The 14,068-nt window shown below is 38.1% G+C and overlaps 1 protein-coding gene across 1 annotated transcript; it reads left to right on the forward strand.

Moving 5' to 3' along the window:
- Nucleotides 1-264: 264 nt before the first annotated feature.
- LOC146555107 (uncharacterized) lies at nt 265-5,194 on the forward strand. The gene is made up of 5 exons (XM_085252453.1): nt 265-284; nt 2,524-2,575; nt 3,431-3,586; nt 3,820-3,915; nt 4,087-5,194. Exons 3-5 carry the CDS (start codon nt 3,473-3,475, stop codon nt 4,324-4,326), a joined length of 450 nt encoding a protein of 149 aa, XP_085108579.1. The 5' UTR covers nt 265-284; nt 2,524-2,575; nt 3,431-3,472; the 3' UTR covers nt 4,327-5,194.
- The last annotated feature ends 8,874 nt before the right edge of the window (nt 5,195-14,068 follow it).

The raw sequence follows: 14,068 nt of genomic DNA on the forward strand, positions 1-14,068 counted from the left end.
ATATTTTGGTATATCTTTTCAATTCAAATGAGTAATTCCTGTCTACATATATAATTCGAGTAACTCCAGAATACATTCCCTGCGTTTTAATCCAATTAATTTTAGTTAATTAAATGTAGCTCAAAATGCTTAAGTATGTTTTTCATAGCCTCCTGCTGGGCCATTTTGCGCATGCGTTAGGACAGGCCACCATTTTGCGCGCGGACTGAAGAAGCGGACTCTTTGTGTGCTGCAAGCGGGCTTAAGTTAATCGCACAACTTCATATAAAGGTGGTCTAGCTTCGGTAAGTAAACCTTTTACGGTCGTTTTTGTTTTATTTTTTTACCTCAGTCAAAGCATGTTGACTCTTTAAGACGTGTGCACATGGAGAAAGAAGTCTAAGTAGTTGTACACCTCTGAACTTTGTCATGAATTTGACTTAAGCTAGCTATGTGCTCTATTAGCTACTGCTCTATTAAAAGAGTAATTGTATTGATGCGTTAAAATGTCATATGTTTTTAGCTTAGTTCTTGTGGCACACTTTGTACTAACAAATTATGGAACGAGGCAATTTCTCTGTAGTTAGCTGTAAAGTTCACTGTACAGTCGCCTGCAGTTTTAAGTGGAGAAATCGTCCCTCCCGCCACAACATTGGCATTAAGGAATAGTCGGGCGGGGGAGGGGGCTTCTGAACGCACCTGCACAGTCAGGGGTGCAGTAGGAAATAAGTAGGATTGGCGTTGCACAACGTCTTTTGTGCAGAAAAAAATAATGGTTGTAAACTGTGGAGGAGAATAACTCAGTGGTTGCCAAAAATGTGAGATCAAAAGGCACTGAGAGTGATGTTTGTCAGAACTGAAATTAACTCAGAAAAGAAGTTGCTTCACTTGATAGAGCTGTTGAGTGCAAGACCTGTCAGCGGTCTGGTTTAGCATTTAAAGCCTCGCTACGTGCTTCCAAACCGCTGCATTTAATCTCAGAGAAAACTAACACAGAGAAGTAAAGCAAGTGTGTAAGTTCATCTCTTTATGTTTGCATAGTATTTCCATGTTGAGCTTAACAACCGATGTATGGAGCCACAGCTGGACTGGCTGTCGGAGTTTTGTATTGAGGGGGAAAGGAAGCGATTTGTTTTATACTTCAGCTAGAATGAAAAAAGACACAAAGCTGGAGTTATTCGGTGTCTTCATGCTGAACAGCTAAAACTTCTTCCCTCATTCTCCCCCCTCCTTCTCCTGTTGCTACTTCAATCATGAAACTGATCGATTATCAGGTGATCGGCTTTTCTGTCGCTAGTCTCTCTCATTTGTTAGTCACCCAGTTTGCGCTAGAAAGAGGAAAACGGCAGATAAACAACAGCAGCACGTTTAAGCTTGATAAGCTGTTGCTAGAATTTTTTTAATATTACTTCTAGTATCCGCTTATGTTTTCTGGAGCCACAGCCGTAATAGCTGCTGGTCATGATAGTTTGGATATGTGGTGAGAAGGAAACATGAAGGTGAAACCAGGAGAAGTTTTTACTGAATCATTAGAGCTGAACAGGTAATGAAGAAACAGGTTTACATTTTAGGTCACATGAATGAGTTGAAGGGAAGTTATGAACTGTTTCTGAGAGACAAATAACTCCAGGATCCTTTTTTAGGTAGCTGACAGCTGGTAACTGTGCAGGGGCGGATCTAGCAAAGTTTTGCCAGGGGCCAGGTAGGGCATTAACAGGGAAAGGGAGACACAAAGACATAATTTTCTTTCTTATTCTCATTTAAAATGTCTAGCTTTTAATAAATAATTATTCTAAATCTTACTACCAAAGTGGTGATCTGGTTAAATGTATAGAGATCCATTATTGTATGTAGTAAATATTAAGTCTAATATATGCCCTCGTAATAGTAGTACATATAGCACTTTTTCCTTTGGGAAGGTACGCTGTCTGCGCTGTCTGCAACTGTATTGAAGAAAAATGTTGAATCAAATTATTATAGAAAAATAATTGATTTCTGTGCATTAAAGTAGATTACGTCAATTAAGCATTATCAGGCGGAGGGTGCGGGGTGGTTTCCTAATATTTTTGCTGGGAGTTGGCAGTCCTATTAGTTAGTTTAATATTTCTATGTACTGTTTAGAATACCTGAATAAGGAGGATGGTGTAAGTTTTTTAGGTTGATCAGTATTGCTGAAGTATAAAATATTTTGGGTGCAGTGTATTTTTTGCATACAGGTATAACAGAATAGCTTTAATGTTTTGTTTTTAAAACTGAGTATGAACTTATACAAAATGCAGCAAAATATTTATAAAAACAGTTTTATTTATTATAAAATACACTATATCGGATTCATATCGGCATCGGCAGATAATCAAATTTATGATATCGGTATCGGACATAAAAAAGTGGTATCGTGCCATCTGTAGTTTGCACAGAGGCACAAGTAAGATTTGTTTTGTTACAAGGGAGTATCATGAAGTAATGCACTAATGGCTTGGAAACGGTAATTGTTTGTCTTTCTAAAGTTTTTTTTTATTTTTATTTGTCTTCCTTTTCTGGCAGATTTTCTTCCCCTTATGTGTTACTGTTTATTCAAGAAGATGGTGTTATTTTGGTAAGTACATGCAAATTCCTTACATATTTATCACAACAGTATTTGTCACAGTATTCCAGGGACAAGTTTATCTATCTCATCTTAAGGGTTCTTGTGATTATTAATATTGATATTAATTAATATCAATTAATATATATGATTAAATTTCTTTTATCCAGGACAAAAGAAAAAAAAAACTTGCGAAAGTGAAATGAAAAACAGGAATTTAGTTCTTGTGAGTTAAGAGGATGCAGAGCATAGGGTTAGATGGAGGTGGATCATTCACTGTGGTGATCCCTGAAGAAAACAGCCAAGAGAAAAAGGATCAGATTGCAAAAAAAAATGTGGTTTGTTTGCATACATGAGTCTTTACGGTACCCACAGGACTCCTGAAGTATAAGTACTCTGAAGTTTGCAGAGCAATTTCAGAGATGTTTGGGGCTTACATGGCAAGCATGTTTTTAGTTGCACATCTAAATTTTCTCTGCTCTCTGTTGCTGATGGCAGAGTTCTGCCCCGCTGACCTCACAGGTGAGACACTCCCACCAGTGGACAAAGAGCACAGGAAAATGTGTTGCCAACCACCTGAAACAGACAAATATCTGCTTTTTAAAACCCTTTAAACCCGTTAAATGGACTGATGCCATTCATTTCTTCTTTGATTAACAGTAGTAACATCCTTCATGCACTGTATACTAACCCATATGATAATCATGCTTTATGAAGTGATGGCAATTGCATTGTAGCATTTAATGAAGAAATAACAAAATAATCATACCAATGATTAAGCACCAGTCTTCTTTTTTTCTGTGTGTGTGTGTGTGTGTGTGTGTGTGTGTGTGTGTGTGTGTGTGTGTGTGTGTGTGAGAGATACAGGTAAATGCTGAATTCCAGTGTATTACAACACTTCAACTGGAGATGACCTTCGCGGCACAGTTAGACAGAATTACACCTCAGTTGATGACAGTTTTCCAGAAGAAGGGCGGTGTTTCTGGGCAGAAACTTGCCCACCACTTGCAGATCATGCAAGAGGTAAATCTGAATATTGCAAATTCTATTTGGATTTCTTTTGTCTTAAGTGGCAGGTCACTGGTGAGTCCAATAAGCCGTTTTAGGTGACCAGCCAAGCAATCTAAATTTTGAAATTTCATATATAAATTTTATTTACTATGTTTGAACTGACATATGATAAAATTTACTTATTGCGAATGTCAGACATTGTTCTTTTTTCCAAATTGGTTTAATCAGCAACTCTCTTTAAACAGGCTGAAAGTGATGTTAAAGTGAAAAGGGAAGCAGTTCTCAGGGCACTTTGCCTCTACCTTGGTGAAGAGGACGGAAGCCTTATTCGGGAGTTCTTTGTAAGTCATTTAAGTCATTGTAAGCAAGTCATCTATACACACACTTTTTAGATAGATATCTGTGTGTGTGTGTATTACACACACACACACACACACACACACAAACGACTAGATTGGAATTTAATTGTAGAGTTAATTGTTTTTTCTTTTACCTTTTTATTAAATGTTTAGGACATTGAAGGAGATGATATCCAGAGAGACCTGAAGAAGCACACCATGGGCATTTATGTCATCAACAGGGAGGATGGACAAAATGGACATTATGATGACATTGGAATATTTGTTGAAGGGGAGATAGTCATGGACAACATTGGATCTCTGGCCCAAGCTTGTGCATTGATGCTTGGAGTAATCTATGCACTAAACCTAGCCTTCCCCAAGGAATTGAAGGACTATTATGAATTCATTTAGAAAGTGTTGATGGGATTCGATGGTGAAAAGCTCTCCCCCAAAGTCTTTGGGCTGAAGAACAAAATTGCTACTGGATAGGAAGATTTCTAAAATAACACATCAAGAGAATGCTGTTATGTAAATTACCAATGACTGGTGCTCTTGTGAATAGGAGTGAAACTCTTGTACAACCATCATTTGTTCTGTGTTATGTTTCGATTGAACATTTTAACTTTCAATAATGAATGTTTCACGTGTGGTACATTTGAGTAGCTTGAAGAGCAACTTTGTAATTATTCAGTTATAGCTGCTGCCCTGCGTATAATCAGTGTTAACTCAACCGGATAAAAAAAAAAAAAAAACATTCATGATTACCACACTGCAGCACACTGGTAACACTTTAAAGACTATTAATTGTTTTGAAGCGAGTATGTTAGGTCAGAAAATATGTAAAACATTCAGAATCTTCAAGGAAGGACTAGAATGGAAAGACAGTGGTCAATAAGCAGTAAGGAAAACACAAGTTTAATTTTAAGTCTAATTACCTTATTAAAATGCAATTTCTAAATATGGATCGCAGAACAGCAAGTCTGAAACTGGTTAGTTTGTGGATGCATCAGTTTCTAATTGTGATACATTATACTGCTGGTAGTGTTTTATTCTTTTATGTAAGGAGTTTTTTTTTTTCTTTTTTAGAGGAAGAGAAACATTGGTTAACATTTCTCTTGTCTGTTGTTTCTGTTTTGTTTGAATACAGCTTTTTAAAGCTACTAGTTCATAGGCAAAAGTTTTGTAATTTGTATTATACAAATTGCAGCAATTTCCCTTAGAGATGTGGATTCTTATTCTGTTTGCAACAAATTTTGCATTAATAAATGATGTGAAAGAATGTTGTAGTTTTCATTATTGACGTTTTTAAAAACTACAAATCAGGGTAAGCAATATTTTTTAAGTAAACTTAGCTTAATTGAAATAGAGAGAAATTAACAATTTGATTTGAATATAAGTTTGGGACATAAGTGTAAAGGAAACAAATTATTCTGGTACATTTAACACGACCTTAGTTGGACTTACTAATAATATTTGACTAAGACGTATCCACAACAGTTAAGTTAAAGTAGCTTAAAAATATATGTTGGTTTTACTCGCTTAAATTAAATTCAGTGTACTTAAAAAATATTTCTGGATTCAAACAAATTTATTTCGTGCAACCACTTGTCATAAAAAAATTGAGTAAATTGAACAAAACATTTTTTTCAGTGTACCCGGGTATTTTTGAAAACACAGATTTTTCGATGCGTTTGCACCTTTCGTCCACACGTAAACTGCGTTTTCGGTCACTGAAAACGGAGATTTCTAAAAACGCCTGCCAGGGTGGATATTTTCGAAAACTCAGTTTTTGCCTTTATGTGTGGATGAGAAAAATGGAGAAAACGCAGCGTCAAAGGTGTGCGCCTTTTTTGACGTCACACTGTGCGCCACGTTATTGTTTCCGTGAAATGAATTTCTACAATACTGTTACTGTTAACTGTACTCTCTGCAGTGTTTAAATGCTTACATATACACACACAGTTACTGTCCCTCCACACATACGACTCTGTTCTGCTTCTATGCCCCAGCTTTGTTTACTGTTTCCCACCGAGGCTTCTAGACTTCTGATTGGCCAACATTTCTACACGGTTAGGAATATATCGCCACCTGTTGCTTTGGCATGTTCCTACCAGCGTTTTCCTTCATTTCTGTGTTTACGTGTGGAAAATCTCCATTTTCAAAAATACCCGTGTACGTGTGGACGTATACTCAAGGTGAACATTTATTCAGTTTCGTTTAAATATTATTTATGTATATCGCAACAACAGTTGCCTCAAGGAGCTTTGTATTGTAAGGTATAGACCCTAAAATAATAGAGAGAAAACGCCAACATTCAAATGACTGTCTATACCTATTGCAGTGTAATTAAGAAAGTGTTCAAGGTCACCTTATTTAGCTCTAACTATATGCCTTATCAAAAAGGACTGACGACTGTCTCCCATTGTAATTTCAAATACCCTAGGAACCACAAGTAAGTGAAGTGAAGTGCTCTATTAGGGAGATGTGATACTATGAGGTCTTTTAGAGATAATGGGGCCTGGTTATTTAGGACCTTCTATGTGAGGAAGAATTTTAAATTCTAGGGATCCAATGAAGAGAAGCCATTATAAGAGAAATATACCCTCTCTTTCTAGTTTCTGAATTCTGGATCAACTGAATAACAACTGATAACAATGAATTGCAATAGTCCAGCGAAGTAGAAATGCACGCAGGAACTAGTTTTTTTTTTAACATTACTCTTACAGTCTGTCTCTAATTTTAGAGATAATGTGCAAATGTAGCAGAAAGCAGTCCACATTGAAGGACAGATTCATCTATATTATTCTGAGAAGGCGAGGGAGAAAGTGCTGTGGTCAGATTAAAACCAAAATCAAGTTCTTTGCCATCAACTCGACACACTGTGTCTGGAAGAAGACAAATACTGCTTATGACAAAAAGAACAGCATCCCCACAGTTAAGCATGGCATTGTATACACTGGAGGCTGTTTTTCTGCTAAGGTTATAAGACGACTTCTCCGGATTAAGGGACTAGTGGAAGACAACCTCCTTCCCTTAAACTCTAAATTTACAGCCCACTATAAGGTGAGATCTGTAATGCTGGGGGCTTTAGCTCCAGCCCATATGTCATGGTCTAAGTGAGTGTTTTTCCACTGGTCCTGCAGTGTCTACCCATCCTGGGTGGAGCCCAGAGTCCAGACCTGCCTTGTTCACCTGTTCGTCATTGTCGGCAATCAGCAGGAAGTGTATTCAAGATCAGCATCTCCACCAGTTATCTGCCAGTCCATCAGCATCCTTATGGTTGTCTTCAGGTGACGTAGAAATTCTCTGTTCCATTTTTTGGATTGGATCAACGTCCCTCCAAGCCACAAGCCCATGTCCATCTGAGTTGATTGTTTACCTCTGCCCTTGGCTGCAGATCTGATTTGTGGAATATTCACCTGTGTGGCATTATGCTCCTCTAGATTCCCACCATCTCACCTGCCTGTCCTGCTGCCCACCAGTTTCTCTTACATCTGGAAAAACAGATTGGAAGTTGCATTATTCTTGACACTTACTTGGATTCCCTCCCCTCACATCCACTCGCCTGCAGATACCAGGAAGCCACCCACCATTCCCGTGTTACTTATTTTCCTGATTTTCTCTCCCACAAATCATTAATTATTCTCTCCTTTGTTGCAATGCCATCGTCCAGAGACTCTTAATCGCTCGCATGGTTGAAGCAGAGCTCCTAGATTCACATCTCGACACCATATTAGTGAAAAGTAATCCTTGCCTCCACACTTTGTTTCGTATTTGGGTCCACGTTCTCTCTCTTCGGCCACCTGGCCATGACACCATAAGACATTTTTATGGTTATATATATATATATATATATATATATATATATTAGGGGTGCAACGATATTCGTATCGATATTGAACCGTTCGATACAGTGCTTTTGGTTCGGTACACATATGTATCGAACAATACAAAATTTTTAATTTATTTTATCAACTTTCCTTCTGACGATGCTGTCTGTGTTGAGCGCTCAGTGAATCTGCGTTCGACTACTCCGCCTAGGCTCGACAGTGCAGCCTAGGAGGAGTAGTCGAACGCAGATTCACTGAGCGCTCAACACAGACAGCATCGTCAGAAGGAAGAGCGCAGGGCAAGCTAGCGAGACAGAAGTTAAGCTCTCCTTGCAACATGGACCTCCTCCACCCTCATTCAGATCTGGCGTTTGGAATTATTTTGGTTTTCATGTGACGCATGACCCTGAAGGTAAGCGAGTCATGGACTAAAGTAAAACAGTATGTTGGATGTGCCATGCAATGCTCAATTACATGGGTTTATTTTGGAAAGAGACATTTCTCTGTAATAAACTCTCTTTTCCAAAGATGAGTGATTCCTCAATCAGATACAGGGCTCGCAATATCGCTAGCCCGACGTCCCGGGGCTAGCGATTTTTTCAGTCGGGCTACCAAAATCTATCTCTGCCCTGCCCGTCGGGCTATTGTAGGAAGGAAAAATATATGTCAATGCTTTTGCATTCTTTCAGAAATGTAGCTGGGTAATTATGTCATTGGCATCGGTGAGCCACTGTCAATATGTAACATATTGAAATCGCGTTTGAATTTGCGCTTGTTTTTTTTGCTTTCACTTTGCAATCGCACGAACTGTGTATAGAGAGTGACAGCACTGATCTGTGAGTGATGATAATTTGTGCACCAATTCCTCTGACATCGTCTTATTAATTGGTAGCTTACTATGCAAACATGACAAGTGAAATCTCCCGCAGCAAGCTTAAACATGTGAGAGGCTGATCGCGCAGAGAATCGCTGAGCTTATGTGAGTGCGTGTGTAAAAGCAGCAGGATATATATTTGACTACGATGACCTTCACAGACAGATATATATTTTAGTTCTGCTGAGCCAAATAAGACAGGTCAGGGTGAAGAAGTGACAGCCAAAGAAAAGCTTACCACAAAACGGAGAAGTTATGACAAATCAGACTATCAGGCAAAAAGAAAGTGCAGCTTTATGGTTTCATAGACAAAAGAATTTCTGTGGCTGCGATATGACGAGCTAAATAACCAGGGGTGCACATAAGTGGTCCGCAGGTGCGCATTCGCTGTCAAAATAAAAAACACGCACAAGGGTTAGGGTTAAATTTAAAAACTGTACTTTTGAGTTAAAATATATATTTATAATTTTAATAAATGACAAATTAAAAAGGCATGAACATTTTTTTTGTATCGAAAAATATCGAACTGTGACACCAAAGTATCGAACCGAACCGCACCGAACCGTGAATTTTGTGTATCGTTGCAACCGTAATATATATATATATATATATATATATTTTTTTTTTTTTTTTTTTTTTTTTTTGCATAAAATAACAGAAAACAAAATGATCTCTCCTATTTGAGCTTCATTTCCGTTCATTTTCTGAGATTTATTTACTTTTTGCTGCTGCTGTGAGACATTTTTATAAAATAGCTTCAATAGACCAGAAATCCAAATTGACAGATAAAAACAACATAATGATGGTAAGTCCAGAGTAATGTAAGGGAAAAAATTTTTTTATGGAGGCTTAAACATGAGTTGGCTTCTCAGGCTCATCTTGCTTATAGACAAGTTAATAAGGCTTGCCGTCTACATCATTGTTCCTTTATTTTATGGTGCACCTTATGATGTGTTTAAAAAAAAAAGTCCCATGGGCTGAAACTAAAGACCCAAGCATTACAGATTTCACCTTATAGTGGGTTGTGAATTTCTAACAGTTTATCACAAAACATTTAGTGTGTCTTTAAATCCTCTGTCATATCCAAAAACGCACCGTTTATACAGCCAAAATGCTAAACCCCAACTGAGAGCTCAGTAAATTATTACTGAGCTTTTACATAAGCCAGATCATTCAGAGTGTGAGGTGCCAAGGCTGTGTTGTCTTGATGCCAGAGCACGAACTATCCCCATTACCTTAAAAATAAGACAGAAAAGAGAAGGGGTAAAAATTACACTGGCAAAGAGAAAAAAGAGAGTAGCTGCATAGCAGGATCACACAGTGCAAGAGAATGAGCGAGTCAAGATGGCTCACAGGAGGTGTGATCACACCACAATATAACTTGGGAAAAGTGTCGACCAGGATTCGTGCAAACAAACATAACTAATATCTAATAAGCTTTTTCCTGTGAATGTGTGAGTCTTCAGGACCTTCTTGCATAGCCCAGCCAAGAGAAATTAAATGTGTGGCTCAGTCGCTTTTTTGCCCTATATTTAAATGCAACTGTATTAAGCATCATCCTGAGACTCACAGAAGAATCTCAGTTCAAAGAGAGTGCAATCAGAGTAGCTGTTACAAGTTATTTAGAGCTGCTGGGTTACAGGGTTAGAAAGGCCAGTTCAGCCGCTCTTTACATGAAAGGATAAAAGGAATTTGTATTCAGAGAGAAAAACACCGTAGGTTTATCTTTGTACCAGTGCACTGCAGTGAGTTAGATTCTCAGTGTTGTAACTGGGTTGTAACTTTTTTAGCATTTCATAAAAAGGTGCCGAACAAATTCCAGCAAAGACTCTGTTTTTTATGGCATAAAAACACAATTCTGATTGGAGATTCTGAAATAGTCACAGAATAAGGTCTATTCATTTGTTGCTCGTCCATACTAGAAGCATTATGAACTACAAGGGAACACCTTTAAAGAAACACTAGTTAGGATGCTTCTGTGATGAGTCCAGTCAGAGGAGTCTTTAAAATAAAATAAGCTCAAGATCCAAACAATACTCATGACAGGGTCACTTTAGCAGTGACAGCTAAGCCATGCTCAGTTTTTTTAGTATGAAAAGAGACAATAGTTGTCCATGCACATGTGCAAGTTCATAATTTACAGTGAGACCTAGCTGTACATTTAACATGATCTCATAGCTAAATGACTTCCTAACACCACATTATGGTACCAAAACAGACTAGCTTCTCCAGCTTTGTCTGGGTTGTAAGCATTTCTATTCTGCGGCCTTGTTTCTGTGATGAACAAATTATGAACCACCATAATATAAAGCTGTGTTTAGATATCATGTTCATTAACATGAGTACTTGTGAGACCAGCATTATTGCATACAATACATGTATTGTATGCAATAACAAGTCCTCTGTCATACAGGAAAAGAAACACTGACTCTAATATGCAGCAGGGCTATAACAAAACCCTTCAATTCATTCTATTCTGACCTAGACTTTTAATGCCTACAGAAGTGCATGTGTCCTGGTAACATCATTTCAGAGAGCGCTGTGAGGCACCTCACATCCTCCTGCACTTAGCCACTAATGTGATTACACAGGTGACATCAATTAAAGTCCATTAAGGTTCAGTGCTTAGGGTTTAGGGGGAAAGTAAATGGGCCAAAGTCTTGAAAAATATCTACTTAGCAACTTCACGGTGACACCTACATCATTTTTCTCTTTATCCTCTGATCCCCTTTCCTCCCTTTCCAGGTGTGGGCTCCCAGGAATGATCTATTTGATGTCCTGCTTCCCCTCCTCTCAAGTTGTCTTCATTGAGTTTTGCTCCCTCTAACGATTACCTCATCTAATCTAAACCTGCCTCTCCAGCTGCTCCTCATTCAAAATCAGTTTAAATACAGAGGCCATTTTTTTGCCATATTGAGTACAGCATGTTGCCTCCTGGTCTTCTTGACTGTGCTCTATCTGCCGCTAATGCTTTCTTGATTTCATCATTACTTGTGCTGCTGCTGCTGCTTCAACCCTTTTGCTTTTTTGCTGTCTTACAGCTGTAGTCAACCTTTAAGCCTTTTTTCTGCCTTTTCATCTGTGTCAGTTTTGATTTGCAGCTACCAGAATTGCAACAAACCCGAATAAACGAATCATCAGAAGCTAAAGATTCCAGTCCACCAAACATATCGGGGTGAGGGAACCGAAACATATGATGAATGTTGATGGAACTGTGTCATGTGGTTCTATATGCATTTACTCAACAATGTGGAAAACTGCATAGATGACAATTAACCGTCTGCTGAGACTATCTGAATATGTCTGTAAGAAGAGCAGATGACAGGACAAACGAAATGCAGCCAGACTATTGATTATTCTTTGCAATTTGTCACATCATTAGCGCACAACAATGCAGGCAATTTGTCATGGTGCTGGAAAGGAGACAGGACACTACAGTGAATGCAGAGTAAGTGGCTAAAATCCGTCAAAAACCCATCAACCAGCTGAGTTTGGCTACAAGTACCCAGCTATGATTTACCAGAATATTTCAGCAAAAAGAAGAGAAAAGGTTCCATCTTTTAAATGTTGTAGTTTCAACAGTTGTCGCATCATTAAGGAATCTAATTTAGTTTAAGGGAAGTTGGATTTGCAGCACATGCTTCTCATTTTCTGAATTGTTACAAATTCTCTTTCATACTTTTCTTTAACCTCATAATTTCTCATGACCCTAACCCTCAAGGCCAAAGCAAAGTAAAAAGCATGAAGTTAAGTTTTTGATTATTTGCCTGTAGCCATTTTTTGCACTACCCTCATCAATTTCACCTATGTTCACGTCTATAATCTGTATTTATGTTCAGGTTTACAGCCCTCTGTGCATGTGTAGTTTTTTTCTTTTGGCTTGTCAGATTGTCTGTTTAAATGAAAATGAAAGGAACCTTCTCTGGACCAGGCTATTTTTAGAAAATGTTAAATCTTTAAAAAAGGAGCCACCTTCACAACACTAATAACTGTGGCTTCAAGTTCGAAAACCTCACTAACTCATTCGCCTTGATTTGTAGTACACCCATCTATCAGTCCGTTTTTGTTTGTTTTTGTTTGCTTTTTTTTTTTTAAATGAATGAATTTATTATTATTGTTATGTTGCTGTGGCACAGGCGGTACATCAAACCAGTGAGGGGGAGGAGTCCACAAGAAATCATAATTATATCACAAACAATTATATCACAAATAAATACACATTTGAAAACTGATTTAGAAAACACCATGGTATTAAATAAATTGTTCTGCTACACAAGAGTTTTTAAATAATATTGTATTGAATCTGGCAAGGGAAGACTATAGGTTTACTACTGGGGCGGACAATCCCCCGCCCCTCCCCCCCCCCCCCCCCCACACACACACACACACAAGAAAAAAAAATTCAACAGAATTAAAAAAAATATTAAATTAAAAAAATAATGAATACATAAACTGCATAATCCATTTTTAAGAAATACATTGGACGAAAATGTTATATGCAGTAAAAATGATACAAATTGAAACACATGTGCAGACTGTTATTTAATTTCTTCTTGTTTTTTTGTCAGAAGGCTAAAAAGCTTTCTTCAGTAGTGTCTATTGAAGGTGTCTGGGCTCAGACCTTGGAGATAAGAAATGAGTTCCAGCAGTGCTCAGACTACAGCTGATCCTCCTCCACATCAAGCCAGGAGACAGTTGAGGTGGTTTAGGTTTGTTTTGCTTCTTAGCAAGGCAGAGCCATCCATGTGTCACTAGCAGTACAGCATAACATGTGTTTTTGGTTTTGTTTTGTTTTTTTGCACTTAAGAACACCACTGCAGCACATTCACAGATATAGCATGGTCATTGCTATATCTGTCTGGCTTATTCGGTAAATAAGCCAGACACAGCATGGATGGATATGCTGATGTGGTCTAAAAGAACACTTCTGAATGAATGTCTGAGTTGATGTTGGTTAGTTCACATTCGTAACCACTGGATTGTTATTCTTGGCCTTCGCGCATTCATCGTACTGTAGTTTATAGTGTGGTTCAGGTGGTTACATAAGTTTTGTTGCTTTGCAGCACAGACACAAATCTAGAGCCAGACATGCACCTTCCCAGAAATGTAACTTAACTACTTATTTACAAATACACAACAGCAACAGGACAGATTACAGGTTTACAGGTTTTCTACTGTTTGGATCTGCTCCAACTTTCCTGGCAGGAAATGCTAGTTGAGTTGGTGTTCCAGATGAAAATTCCAAATGGGAGCTTAGAAATTCAAGATCATGACTTCATCTGGAACTCATCGATATTATATGCTCAAGAGATTATTTTGCGGCTTGCCTCGAAATGCCCCTGTATGCCCCCAAAAAACAACCAAACAGCAGCATTGATGTGATTGGATTCACTTCAACATTCCTCTGCTTAAAATGTTATTGGTGCTGTAAGGCTCAGTGGTTTAAATG

The sequence above is a fragment of the Mchenga conophoros genome, linkage group LG17 (genome assembly GCF_057382185.1).
Source record: "Mchenga conophoros isolate Kocher_MC1m ecotype Shallow Benthic linkage group LG17, M_conophoros_male_GT1.1, whole genome shotgun sequence".
In the NCBI taxonomy this organism is placed as follows: Eukaryota; Metazoa; Chordata; class Actinopteri; order Cichliformes; family Cichlidae; genus Mchenga; species Mchenga conophoros.